The sequence below is a fragment of the Hypomesus transpacificus genome, chromosome 5, assembly GCF_021917145.1.
Source record: "Hypomesus transpacificus isolate Combined female chromosome 5, fHypTra1, whole genome shotgun sequence".
Classification (NCBI taxonomy): Eukaryota; Metazoa; Chordata; class Actinopteri; order Osmeriformes; family Osmeridae; genus Hypomesus; species Hypomesus transpacificus.
Genome location: NC_061064.1, coordinates 2180354 through 2194286, shown reverse-complemented (window position 1 = coordinate 2194286; position 13933 = coordinate 2180354). Strand labels below are relative to the sequence as shown.

At 49.8% G+C, this 13933-nt stretch overlaps 1 protein-coding gene across 1 annotated transcript; it reads right to left on the bottom strand.

Annotated features, from left to right (window-relative positions):
- Positions 1-226: 226 nt before the first annotated feature.
- gucy2d (guanylate cyclase 2D, retinal) lies at positions 227-11471 on the bottom strand. The gene is made up of 19 exons (XM_047020572.1): positions 10655-11471; positions 10233-10534; positions 9570-9942; positions 9286-9370; positions 7889-8012; positions 7582-7701; positions 7245-7328; positions 6050-6226; positions 5475-5631; positions 5138-5287; positions 4838-4986; positions 4459-4622; positions 3531-3723; positions 3217-3391; positions 2468-2566; positions 1393-1487; positions 1147-1229; positions 917-1007; positions 227-292 (listed from the first exon to the last, which is right to left on the bottom strand). The coding sequence occupies exons 1-18, from the start codon at positions 11469-11471 to the stop codon at positions 923-925; spliced, it is 3432 nt and encodes a 1143-aa protein (XP_046876528.1). The 3' UTR covers positions 227-292; positions 917-922.
- Positions 11472-13933: the final 2462 nt, after the last annotated feature.

Below are 13933 nucleotides of genomic sequence, written 5' to 3'. Positions count from 1 at the left end.
CTAACTATTCTGCTTTGTAGTAGATCTCCCTCGTGGTAGTCCTGTTTACGCTTCTCATGACAAACTCTTGTTTGAACTCATCCTTACTCAGCGCACCATATGTGATGTGTTGATGACAGTGTCTGTCCAACTTTGGCTTGTTTGGGCACAACCTGCTGATCCGAGTGTGTGTAGGACTGGCCTGGTGCACATCCACTCCTCCTCCTCCTCCTCTTCCTCCACAGCAGCTCTCCAGAGTGTCCATATCTGAGTTGGCTGACTTCAACCTTCCCCTGGTGGACGGATGTGGTAGCTGTGGGCAGTGGAAGCCAGTCATTCCTGTTATAGGCCAACTGTCATTTATCATTTAAACTCACTTTTACTTTCTGTATTGAGGGATCTCCTGAACTAATGTTGATGTAGGCAGCTGCTTAATGTCAATACACATCACTGACTGCAAACACGCTTGTGTAATAAGGTCAAACGTTAGCCTGACGTTGTCATACTCATAATTCTAGTCAGAATATGAGTCTGAAACCACTCCGTTGGGCTGTGAATATGGGGCGTGTTTCAACTGAACCCAGAAAAAACTGCCTCTTCGCTAAATTGGATAGACCTACAACCAATCAGAGCAACGTAATATGTTGTTTGTTGAAAACAAATTCAACCCAAGCGCTCTTTGGTGATGTGGTTGATGACGTTACTGTAGATCATCTGTCCATCATCGTATAAAGCTTGCCCTGACAATTTGATTCGTCTGAACAGCTCCTGTTCGGACATACTTTTTCCCAAAACTAGCGATCCCAGACCCAACTTCCCAACCAAATTGTTTTTGTGGGTGGGGCTAAGTTGGGCTGGCAGCCAGGCTAGTAAAAAGTGTGAGTTTGGTAAAATATGTCACAACTGTTCAAAGTTATCTGGAAAAAAAGTAATTTACCATAATCTAGCCCATCTTCTTCTGCCGATCCAGGAACTTCTGTCTCCTGTCGGCAGGAATCTCCTCCACAGAGATGCCGTAATTGGTCGACCTGTGAGGACAAACGGATCAGGATGACCCGGTACAGTGAATAATGAGAACATCTCAAGCCCAGTATTACAGGGTACAGTGTAACAAAAACACCAGTCCTTAGGTGTGTGGGGAACACAGGTGTGTGTGTGAGGTCTTACCCGGACAGATCAGGCGGGACGGGGAGGGGTTTGTTGAACCCTTCCTTGCCGACCAGCCAAAACGTGTTCTCCACCCCTTTCCCCTGGTGACAGGAGACAAGGAGAGATGAAGCACTCCAATTATAAACACACAAATTATGAATGACCACATCCTTGTTTTAGTTATGAGGATGTGTGTGGAAGGGAGAGTTACAGTATGTGTGTATGGGGGCTTGTGTGTTTGTGTGTGTGTGTGTGTGAGGTTACCTTCAGCTCTGTCAAGCCTCTGTTGTCTATCTTGTATCCCTGGTTCAGGATATTCAGGATATCTACTGTGCTTCTGTTGACGTGGACCCTGTAAGCTGCACAGACAACAGGACAGCATTAGTCATTCTCACATACAAGCCTTGCAAACACACTCCGTAATACACGACCAGACTTTCTTTGTTTCAACATTGATGTGATGACATTGTAAGAGTACAGAGTCCCAAGTGCTAAACGCAAGCTGTTATCATTGTCTTTGTTGTTAACATTTGTCCCAAAATAAGTTCAAAGCCAAATAACTGAATTTTTTGTTCGGAAGTATCTTGTGTTCCAGACTTCCTGTCAAAGGCACCTGTACCACAGCGCAGTAATCGGAACGCGGAATGTTCCCGATTCTAGAATGCCTGGGGCATTCTAGAGTGTTCCGTCCAGATTCTAAGACTTGTGTTTGGGTGTTGGAAAATCTTTTACCACATTTTGAGTCCTCTAATGTTCTTAGACTGCTGGGATAAATCAGCTCTCCAAGAAAGCCTGGGAACATAGTGTTGTTTGAACACCAGCTGTATAGCTGCTGCAGTTTACCTTCCTGGCCAGCACATTGGAGTAGAGTATAACTGGGTCTAACTCACTGCTATAGATAACCCTCAAAGAATAATGTGGAAATCCAATCTTGAAATCAAAGAAATTAATCTTTTGTAATACTGAAATAAAATCGGAATCATGTCGACACGTGAGTTGCATTTATTGCCTCAAGAAATACAATCCATTGAAATGTCTCCTCAAACTTGAGCACGAGAGCTGTATATTTGATTTGGCCAACCACCAACATGACAGCAAGCGCCTTCATCCTGCCACTGACTCTAACCCCAGCCCTCAGTCAGAGAGGACATTTTCATTGAACCTTGAATTCGTCCACTAATTCAGCTGATAGTCTTAAAGGATTAGTGAGGACCGCTCACAGTAAACCTCCTTGAGCCTCTTGTTGCATGCTCTCCCAGCAGAATGCTGCTGCTCCCTGCAGCTCGACGCTAGGTGGGGAGTCAGGGTTTTGGGGGGAACACGAAGAGGGAGTACTTACGCAAGCTGGTGGATTCCATTCGAGAGGCGGTGTTGACGGTGTCTCCAAACAGGCAGTACCGGGGCATGGTCAACCCCACCACTCCTGCTACCACAGGGCCTGTTTGTCACACACACACACACGTATATACATTTATATACACAAACATTTATACACACACATATATATATATAAAGACACACACATCTCATACATACACAATCACGCATTCACACACACATACATACACACGCATCCGCCCACACTCGAATGTTATGACGAGGGATTACATCTCACAAGTTTGTGGACACAAGTCGATAAAACATCAGAATAGCTTAGTAGGGAAGGGTGAAATATTGGAGCAGGTATCTCTCAGCTCCAAGCCGTCACTGTTACGAACAAGGACCCAGAACCACGAGGACAAATGTGCCAAACGATGTTAGCCAGGAGTAAGGGCATCAGAGTTACGCACGGCCTAATAGGATGGCAGAGGCTAAGTGGATGACGTTTCACGGTTCTAAGAATATGTTCCAGACAAGGGATCAGGTTAAAATAACCCTTTTAGGTCTAGTGGCAGGGAACGTCAGTTCCTTTGACATTTGTTCTGTACTCCAAAGAGTTCTAGGTCAAGAAATCGGAATTAAAACGTTCCACTTTTTTGGGAGATGCTAGATGGTGTGTTTGAGTCATGTGTTTCTGTTCTGGTTGGTTTCTGTTGAGTGCGATCGAAGTAGTGAGTTTGAAGACCCGAGCTGGAGAGTGTTCCTCACCAGAGTGGAGGCCGATACGGATCTTGACCTTGACGTCGGGCATGTGCCTCATCTTGAAGGCCCCTATGCAGTGCAGGATGTCCAGGGACATGTTGCACATCTCTGCAGCGTGGCGGTTCCCATTGCGGTTGGGAACTCCGGAGGCCACCATGTAGGCGTCTCCTATAGTCTCCACCTACACACACACACAAACGAACACACACACGGTTAGGTAGGCACACGCATACACGCACGTCACGACACACTCAGCACTCCACATGGACAGACGATCCATCCTGAACAGACAAGGAAGAGTCCGGTTCCTGGACTGTCACCTTGTAGACATCATGCAGTCCGATGATGGCATCGAAGAGAGAGTAGAGGTCGTTGAGCAGGTCCACTACCTCGATGGGCTCACTGAGGGCAGAGATGGTGGTAAACCCCATGATGTCGCTGAAGTACAGAGTTACCACGGCAAAATGCTCCGGTTCCACAGGCTTGCCAGTCTTCAGGTTCTGGGCCACAGACCTGCGGAGCACAGACAGGAAATCAGCTGGACACTGAGACAGGATGTGGCAGTTTAACACATGACCTTGAATTCATGTGACAGACATTTCTATCCTATGCAACATACTAGTAGTCGATATAGAAGGTTAAGCAGAAGATACTGGAAAAAAAAGGCTTATTTCAGTAAATAAATACGAATTTTAATAATTAATACTAATAAAACATATTTTCTTATGTGATTTTATCCAAAGCGACATACCACAACATTGCTATGGATACAGAGAGACAGAGACAGGCAGAGAGAGAGAGAGAGAGAGACAGAGAGAGAGACAGAGAGAGAGAGAGAGAGAGAGAGAGAGAGAGAGAGACAGAGCGAAAGAAAGAGAGAGACAGGCAGAGAGAGAGAGACAGAGATAGAGAGAGATAGACAGAGAGAGACAGAGAGAGAGAGAGAGAGAGAGAGAGAGAGAGAGAGGGACAGAGAGAGAGACAGAGAGAGAGACAGAGAGAGAGACAGAGAGAGAGACAGAGAGGGAGACAGAGAGAGAGACAGAGATACACACAGAGAGAGAGACAGAGAGAGAGACAGAGATACACACAGAGAGAGAGACAGAGAGAGAGACAGAGAGAGAGACAGAGAGAGAGACAGAGAGAGAGACAGAGACAGAGAGAGAGAGAGAGAGAGAGAGAGACAGAGAGAGAGACAGAGAGAGGGACAGGGGCAGGCAGGTGTCAGGTCAGTTGGAGGGTCCGTACTTGGGCAGCATCTGGGCCAGCAGGTTGTCGGTCTTCTGTCTCTCCACCTCCAGCTCCTCTGTCCTCTCCCGGATCAGGTCCTCCAGGTTGGTGGAGTACTGCTCCAGCATGCGCAGCATCGAGTCGATGATGTTGGTCTTCTTCCCTTTGGTCAAGTTCTTTACCTGCATGCACACACGAGCAGGCGTGACTAGAGATGCCTGGCTGAGATAGCTACAGTGGCTAGCTACAGGTTTGTGGTAACAGCAGGAGGAATGAAACTTTCAGCAGGAGGAAGAGTTGAACTTTCAACAAAGTGTACTTTACTATACTCTGCTAGACTTGACTCTATTTGACTCTTCTGTCTCAGTGTGAGCAGACAGGGAGTGAGGGGCGGTACCTGTTTGAAGATCTCCTCGAAGGTGGGCCTACGGTCAGGCTCCTCGGTCCAGCACTGCTTCATGATCTGGATCATTTCCAGCGGGGCCTGCTCCAGCGACACCGAGGGCCGACACAGGGGAGGGGGCGACCTCACCTTGTTGATGATCTCTGTCAACACACACATGAATACACACGTCAACACACACACACGTCAACACACACACACACACACACAAATGTATGCACACAAATGTGCAGCCCCAAACCCCAGCCCCCACCCCAGCCCCCACCCCAGCCCCCACCCCAGCCCCAGCCTCACCCTTGGGAGGCATGTCCAGCATACAGAAGGGGGAACTGCGGGAGATGACTTCCTGCATGATGATGGCGTAACTGTAAACATCTCCTGAGAAGCTCCCCTTCCTGTTCAGCTTGCTGTCTCTCAGCATCTCTGGAGCAGTCCACAGCTGGTCTGCACACACACGCACACACACACACACACACACACGCACACACAATGAGAGAGGAGGACACATGGAGACACGTGAGGAGAACAGAATCTGATCACCAAAGACATGTCTACTCCAGGTGCTGGCATGTGGGCATCGGTGAAGGCCTCATTAACATTCACAGCCGATCATGTCGGAGATGATTGCTACCTTCAGGACGTTGCTCCTCCTCCCCGATGTCCTGGCTGTTCACCACCTGGTTGTAGCCATAGTCCGTCACCTTCAGGACAAAGCGGCCGTCCACCACACAGTTACGGGACTTAAGGCGTCCGTGGATGACGTCCCGATAGTGCAGGTACTTCATCCCCTATACAAGGCCAACGGAGAGAGGGAGAGGAAAGGAGAGAGAGAGGAAGAGAGGAGAGAGGGAGAGGAAAGGAGAGAGAGAGGAAGAGAGGAGAGAGGGAGAGGAAAGGAGAGAGAGAGGAAGAGAGGAGAGTAGAAAGGGAAAGGAAAGGAGAGAGAAAGGAAGAGAGGAGAGAGGGAGAGTAGAAAGAGAGAGAGACAGGAAGAGAAGAGAGTAGAAAGGGAAAGGAAAGGAGAGAGAAAGGAAGAGAGGAGAGAGGGAGAGAGAGTAAAGAGAGAAAGAGAGATAGAGAGCGAGCGCAAGAGAGAGAAAGAGAGAGAGAACACTATTATATCCATGTATATTTATTGTGAGAGTATATATCAGATGACTGTATTAAATCATCCACAGAGCTAATCGGATCTTGTATCCTCCTCACCCTAATAAGGTCCATGAGTAAGGAGGACTTGAACATCCAGTCCAGACGCATGTCCTCGTTGTTGAGCAGGTCCTCCAGGCTGCCCCGGGAGCAGTGCTCCATCACGATGCCAAAGATGCTGCAGTCCAGGAACAGACCCAGGAACAGGTTCAGGTTCTCATGACGCATGTCCCTGAGCTGGAGGAGAGGTGGAGGGATGGAGAGATAGAGAGAGGATGGAGGGATGGAGAGATAGAGAGAGGTGGAGGGATGGAGAGATAGAGAGAGGTGGAGGGATGGAGAGATAGAGAGAGGATGGAGGGATGGAGAGATAGAGAGAGGATGGAGGGATGGAGAGAGGATGGAGGGATAAAGAGAGGATGGAGAGATAGAGAGAGGATGGAGGGATGGAGAGATAGAGAGAGGATGGAGGGATGGAGAGAGGATGGAGGGATAGAGAGAGGATGGAGGAATAGAGAGAGGTGGAGGGATGGAGAGATAGAGAGAGGATGGAGGGATAGAGAGAGGATGGACGGATGGAGAGAGGATGGAGGGATAGAGAGAGGATGGAGGAATAGAGAGAGGATGGAGGGATAGAGAGAGGATGGAGGGATAGAGAGAGGATGGAGGGATAGAGAGAGGATGGAGGGATAGAGAGAGGATGGACGGATGGAGAGAGGATGGAGGGATAGAGAGAGGATGGAGGAATAGAGAGAGGATGGAGGGATAGAGAGAGGATGGAGGAATAGAGAGAGGATGAAGGGATAGAGAGAGGATGGAGGGATAGAGAGAGGATGGAGGGATAGAGAGAGGATGGAGGGATAGAGAGAGGATGGACGGATGGAGAGAGGATGGAGGGATAGAGAGAGGATGGAGGAATAGAGAGAGGATGGAGGGATAGAGAGAGGATGGAGGGATAGAGAGAGGATGGACGGATGGAGAGAGGATGGAGGGATAGAGAGAGGATGGACGGATGGAGAGAGGATGGAGGGATAGAGAGAGGATGGAGGAATAGAGAGAGGATGGAGGGATAGAGAGAGGATGGAGGGATAGAGAGAGGATGGAGGGATAGAGAGAGGATGGAGGGATAGATTGAGGGAGAGAGGGAGAGGAAAGACAGGAGTGAGGACAGGAGTGATACTCTGGGGTGAATCGAAGTTCCACACAGCTTCTTCATTCAGTCACTGTCTCCCCAGGACCAGATGAGTTCACTCACGTTGTTGAAGACAGTCTGAGTCTTGTCATTGACAGATCCCACAGTGTTTCCATTGGGGCATCTCTTCAGCCAGACCCAGTCACCCTGGAAACATGGAAACCCTCACATGGATTATCTGCACAGGCCACAGGACCCAATCCCAAGGCTTAGGAACACCAAACACAAAAAAGGACCTTGAAACCATTCCTGAAATGAACAGAAGCTTTTGTTGTTTGTTTGCTCCCATCAGGGTCAGTGTTAGGGTTGGGGTTAGCGCATTTAGGAACACGTGTGCTTTGATGACTCCTGTACTGTGATGACATCATCAACAACCTCGATGTGTTCCAGGCAGACCCACCTCAAAGATGGCCATGTTGGAGCTCTCGGGCGTGGAGGCAAAGTAACTCCGACCAGACACCGAGTAGCGAGAGGCCTTCATGTCCAGCTGACTCTTTATCACGCTGTCCTCGTTCAGCTTCTGCTCAGGGAGGGAGGGAGGGAGGGAGGGAGGGAGGGAGGGGAAGGGGGGGAGGGGGGATGGGGGGAGAGGAGGGTGGTCTTAGAGCTGATAATCTCCTGGAGCAAAGCTCACAGTGCGGACAAAGATCAGCGAGACAGCGTCAACGACACACAGGAAGGAGCTGGGAAATGGCGTTCGGGCTCACCTGTCTGCTGATCTGAGTGTTGATGAAGATCAGGTCGTCGAGAGTCAGAATGATCTTCAAGTTCCCTCTTACTGCTCCCACGCTGCTGCCGCCACCAAAACTGAACCCCACCCGGCCACTTCGCCTGGGGGGACACGGGGACAACACGAGCCATTGACTTCATACATCCAGGGGACGGGTATTGATCAGAGGTATATACCAGGGCTATAGATCGGGATATAGACCTGGGGCCAGTATTTCAAAACTTGTAACCCAGATCAGAATGATCCGGATAACCAAATCCCCCTGTCCTCACTGTCCTCAGCCACGGATCAACCTTATCTATACCGGTATTTCAAAACTTTGCTGTATTGGATCAGAGTGATCCTGATACCGGCAGATTGGGATGTTCAAATCCATCCCGCCCCCTGGATCACAGACAGGAAACAGGAAATGGAGCCAACTATTTACATAAAAAAGAGAAGCTGGCACAACTATGTAAATGTAATCTTGGTCAGTGTTGATGCGTCCTAAGATTAGATGAAAGGTAATCATTATATTGAGTTAACAAATTACGTAAATCATCACAAAGTTGAAAGAAGAGCTTGGCGAAGTCAAATAAAGCAGAGTTCGCGCTAATGCGAGCTAACGCTGCTCCATTGACTTCTGTGTTAAGGAGCTAGTAGATAGGCTAGCGTCTGTATGTCGCGGTCCACATTTCACATTTTAATGCATTTACTCACAAGGCATTGAGTGTAGATTTTTAAATGTGTTGTACATATCTTTTTAGGAAACAGTTGTCAACAAAAGAGACAGCCCTAAAACCTTAATATTTGTTTTTCTTTACAGAAGTTTGTGGAAAGAGAAGACAGCCAGTTAACACAGACCTGCTCCAAATGGCATAACCTTTTGAGCTTTGGCTATGAAAATTAAGTTTGTGTGCTGAATGCATGTTAATAAATACATTTGACTGATTTTCAGTGGAGGCATTTTTCAGTGGGTACAACTTGTTACTTTAATTATACAACTTGAAATTGAATAAGGCATTCAATTTCACGGTGTTTGCTGAAAAAGGAACGTGCAAAGAAAATAAACATTGATCAAACAGCAGTGAAGCTGATCCAGATTTCCCACTAAAGTTTTGAAATACTCAACATCAGTCTTTTCTCAAGATCAAAAGCAGGATTGGATTCCCGAATCTGAATCTTCAGGTCAGATTTGCTTTGAAATACCAGTTTTCAGGATCTGATCAGGATTTAATCCAATCCAGGAGTTAGATCCTGTGGGATCATTTTGAAATACCGGCCCCAGGGGTTTGGATCGAGGGAATACACTAGGAATAAAGTGTTTGAGGTTGCCGGTTCAAATCCCCCTGCACTGTCGGTTTGCGTGAATGTGTGTGTTGGACATCAGCTCACCTGAAATGAAGGAAGGCAGCTGCTCCTCCACCGGCCAGCATGATGAAGAGCATGAACAAGAAGAAGAGAGTGGCTCCATCCGTCCCTGTCAGGGTGGAGGGGAAGGGTGGAGAAGGGGAAGGAGGGAGGGAGGGAAGGAGGGAGGAGAAGGGTGGAGGAAGGCAAGGGTGGAGGAGGGGAAGGAGGGAGGAGAAGGGGTTGGAAGGGGGGGGTGGACACTGGGTTTCAACACAGGTCTTGATGGAAAGATGGATGACCACGCACCAAACAGCCGAATCACTCACCTCCGCTGCAGGCAAAGTACGAGCTAAACCAACACCCAGAGTCAGTATACGGCGTGCTGCCGGCAAAGTGGATCGACTGCCCTTTATACTTCAGGTTTCCGTATTTGCCGTAGGTGTGTGAAGCCTCCAGGACGTGGGTAAAGTAGAGGCTGGAGGTGAGCCCATTGGTGTCCAGAACCACGTAGCGACCCTGCATCCCCTCCCCGTCGCTGCCTGAGATCAGAGGCTGGTTGAAGCCCTCGAAGTCGAAGCCCCCCTCGCTCTTGACCAGGATGTCCCCGGTCACCCAGCGACCGTCGGAGAGACGCGCCTGTTCCACTGACATAGCCAGGAAGTAGAGCATGTTGTAGATGGTCCCAAAGAACGGAGACACCTGTGGGGGCGGGGTACAGAGGGGACGATGAAGGGAGGATGAGACTGTGGTCAGTCACTGGTCACTGCTTTCTGTGGTTTACCTGCTGTATTAGTAGTATTACACACCCTCCATCTTGGATTACCTGCCTACAGCATACACAAGCGAGACCTGGTTATGGTACCTGTTTGGTGGGGTTAGGGTTACCTGTTTGGTGGGGTTAGGGTTACCTGTTTGGTGAGGTTAGGGTTACCTGTTTGGTGGGTTTAGGGTTACCTACATGGATGGGGTACCTGGGTTAGGGAGCTCACCTGCTCTGGGGGCGTGCTGGTGCGGATCTCATAGGAGTCCTGCGCGTCTCTGAAGGCCTGGTAGAAGTTGCGCTCTCCCTGGTCCATGGTGATGGTGAGGACGCCGTCGTAGGCCTGCCGCAGTTTGGTGTCGTTGGCCAGGACGGGGTAGGATGTGTCGCGGTAGGGCAGGGCGTACAGGAGCGTGTCGTAGGGGATGAAGACATAGCCGCGGTCGATCATGCGCATATCCATGGCGGTGGTTAGCAGCTGGTACTGGGCATCTCCACCAATCAGGACAGAGTGCATGCACATGATGACCACTGGATGGGGGGAGGGGGAGTGGAGAAGGGGGAGGCAGAGAGTGAATGTTATAGAATGTTCAAGCAAAAGAGGATCGAACGAATGAGAACACATTCAGTTGGGCGTTGACACACACGCACCTCTGACGCGATCTGCGTCCCGCACCTTGGACAGGGCCCTCCGGGGCCCCTCCTTGTCCATCTCCATGGTTACCACGGTGTTGACGGGCAGGCCGAGAGCGCGCAGCGAGGCGGCGAGCTCGTTCCCAGTGGCCTCCCACAGGTCGCCCTCGGCCGACACGATAGCCACGTGGGCCCAGCGGAAGAAGCGCAGCACGGAGAACAGCACACGGGACGACAGCGGCAGAGGTCGCAGGAAGGTTGGGTACGGCCCGTCCTCCATGTTGGCTTTCAGACAGCCCCAAGAGAGGAGGCCTTTGTTCCAGTTCTTGGCGAACAGCGCCGCGTGGGAGCAGTAGGCCGGGTTGGCCGGGCCTAGGAAGGCCGAGCCGTAACCTTCCAGCTCGGCGAAGCGGGCCAGAGCGCGAGGAGACTGGCAGTCCTCGTTGATGAGCGTGTAGTCGTACCAGTAGCCTTTGCTGATGTACGGGTCTTTGTTGATGCGACTGGTGGCCAGGCGAGCCGCGAGGTCAGGGAGGGCTTTGGAGAACATAGGGTCACATGTCCAGGGTCCGACTATGGCCACCTTGAAGGTCGTCCCCCAGGCCTCGCAGGGTAGGTACGTGGCCATGACCAGGGGCAACATCAGCCAGTTGCCCCACCATTTTTTCGACCTGAACACCGGGGAGGATGGCGTAGGAGCAGCAGGCACAGAGCTGTCGTGTGCCGGCGATGATTTCCTCCCGAGTCTCTTCCTCTCCCTGTTTTCAGGGCCCGGCTGCCATCGAGGATGGTGAGACAGCTGGTGCAGGAAGCTGGCGTCTTTCTGAGCTGCCATTTGATCTCTTCTCTGGGGCTCTCTCGGATGCAGGCGAGGGGAGGGGGAGGGGGGGGGAGCGTGAAGGGAGAGTGGGCAGGGGGGGGGGAAGGTGGCTATCCCAGCACGGGCAAAGTAACCACCAAACTACCAGCCATTACTGCGTCCATGGAACAGCCAGTGTGGGAAATGACAGGAGAGAGAAAAACACAAAGAGGGGGTTTTCTTGGATCACTGATGACAGAATAACCAACTATTATTGAACTACCAAAGACCTACAACTGGACCTGAGTCTAATCTAAAGGACAACGCCAACTTAAGGAACTGTCGCTCACATCTGAAGTGTGAGTAGTGGGGGACAGCTCCCATTACTGGCAACAACAACCCTGCCAAGCTTACAGCACATGGAACACATCCCTTAATGACCTGGAAGTACACAATACCATTTCCTGTTTGACTTTAATACCAGTGTGCTGCCTCACCATAAGACCGTTAGACAGGCTCTCAGTGTGCTGTGCTTACAGAGCAGATTGAGGATTCCTCACCAGTCCAGGGAATCTGTGGGTCTGCACTGGGCCCTGGACCTAGCCCTGGACAAGACTGGTCCTGTCCCTGGTCCTCTCCCTGGTCCTGGACCTGCATCTGGACTAGACTGGACCTGGATCTGGTCCTAGCCCTGGACTAGACTGGTCCTGGATCTGGTCCTAGCCCTGGACTAGACTGGTCCTGGATCTGGTCATGTCCTTGGATCTGGACCTGGTCCCTGGACATGCGTGTCTCAAGCTGATTAGCTGCTTGGGGGCGGGGATGTTATAAGCCATGTTATGTGTAGTGCCAAATAACGTGGAGATAAATCTGTCTTGATGTCTCTATCACTTTCCCCCAATTAAGCCACCCTCTGAGGTTCACCTTTCGGTCATTATAACATTCATCACCCCTATGAAGCACTTTGTTTCTTCTCAGAATCAAAGCAGGAATACATCTGGATTTAGATGAGAGTCATCTAGTGGCCATAGTCCAGATTCTGAACCCTAAAAATAAGAGCAATTTTCAACACTGGATCCAATTGAGCTGTTACGACGACAGCAGAATGACGTGACTAATGAATGAGAAAATGTCCAAAAGTTATTTGGTGAGTGAGCGGTGTCTTTGGAGTTAGCTTCTACTCAGGGCCAGCCCTAAGGATTTGGGGGCCGAAAACAAAAATTGTGTTGGGGGCCCTTTGATTGTTTTGTTTTTTTACAAATGTTAAACCAATCGCGGGACCTTAAACAAATGTTTAGTTAGTTTATTGGGTCAGGCCGGCCTTGCTTAGGAGGGGCCATATCTACAGGAACACGGCTATCCTCGCTGGCTAATAATGTCCCTGGCTTACGAGTGGCTAATACCCGTAGGTTAAGCAGCACACAGGCCCATTATTGGTCTGACGTAGCACAGACATTAGATAGATCATCTGCAGAACTGAACATCCATTTTGTAGCTCGAGCTTGAGTTTTGTCGATTTCTTTTGGCCAGTTTGACCCTGTTCATTCCCCTTTGGCCTGGCATCTGACCTTGACCTTGACTGTCCTTTAGAAAGCTTCTTTGTGGACGAAAGAATTAATTTAGCTTCTGTGGATCAGGTCATTACTGTCCTCCCTATCTGTGTCTCGCTTTTATTCTGTCACATAATCAGATGAACATCGTATGGGGATATATATGGAAGCCATGCTTACCTGGAGAGTGTTAGACTATATGAATACCATGTTGATGTACTCTGCATTCAAACGGCAATATCCAGGTTAGGAATGGAGTGATTGTCTGCAGGCACTTCACAGCAGGGCGTTCACATGGAAACAAAGAGCCAAGCATAGGTATTCCAAATGGGGCGAGATTATTATATCCACGGGTTTCTGAACTCCTCGTTGAAGAATAAAAAAAGTCTTCAGAGTATCCCAGGTTTCCTGTAGTGTAGACCTGTCAGTCTCCACCCCACATGTGGACTGGGACTTGCCCCAAACCATGGAGCAGAGGGACTTGGTGAGGAGATGTCGATAACAGGAAACCTGACCAGGAGGTACGACTCAGTGGGAAATGGAAGATAGAAAGATAGAAGGAGCGAGAGAGAGGGAGAGGGAGAGAGAGGGAGAGAGGAGAGAGAGAGAGAGAGAGAGAGAGAGAGAACAGGTGAAGCGGAGGGAGGGGCTGGGCTGGGCAGGCAAGCTTTTGATTTCTCAACCCTCTTTAGCTTTTAATCCACGTTAACAGACTGAAGAGCTGTCCTGAGAGAAAGCTTCAGGGTGGGGGAGGGACGGAGGACATGTAGGAGGAGGGTGAAAGTGTTTCCATGGTTTAATGTAAACCCAAGAGAAATGTTTCACAACGATAGGACAATCACCGGCTCAAAGCGATAGGATGGACAGAAATCTGAAGTGACTGTAAGTGAAAACTGAACAGTGATGTGGCCACAAACAGAGCCATGTATCCTGTGATCAGGTACACAG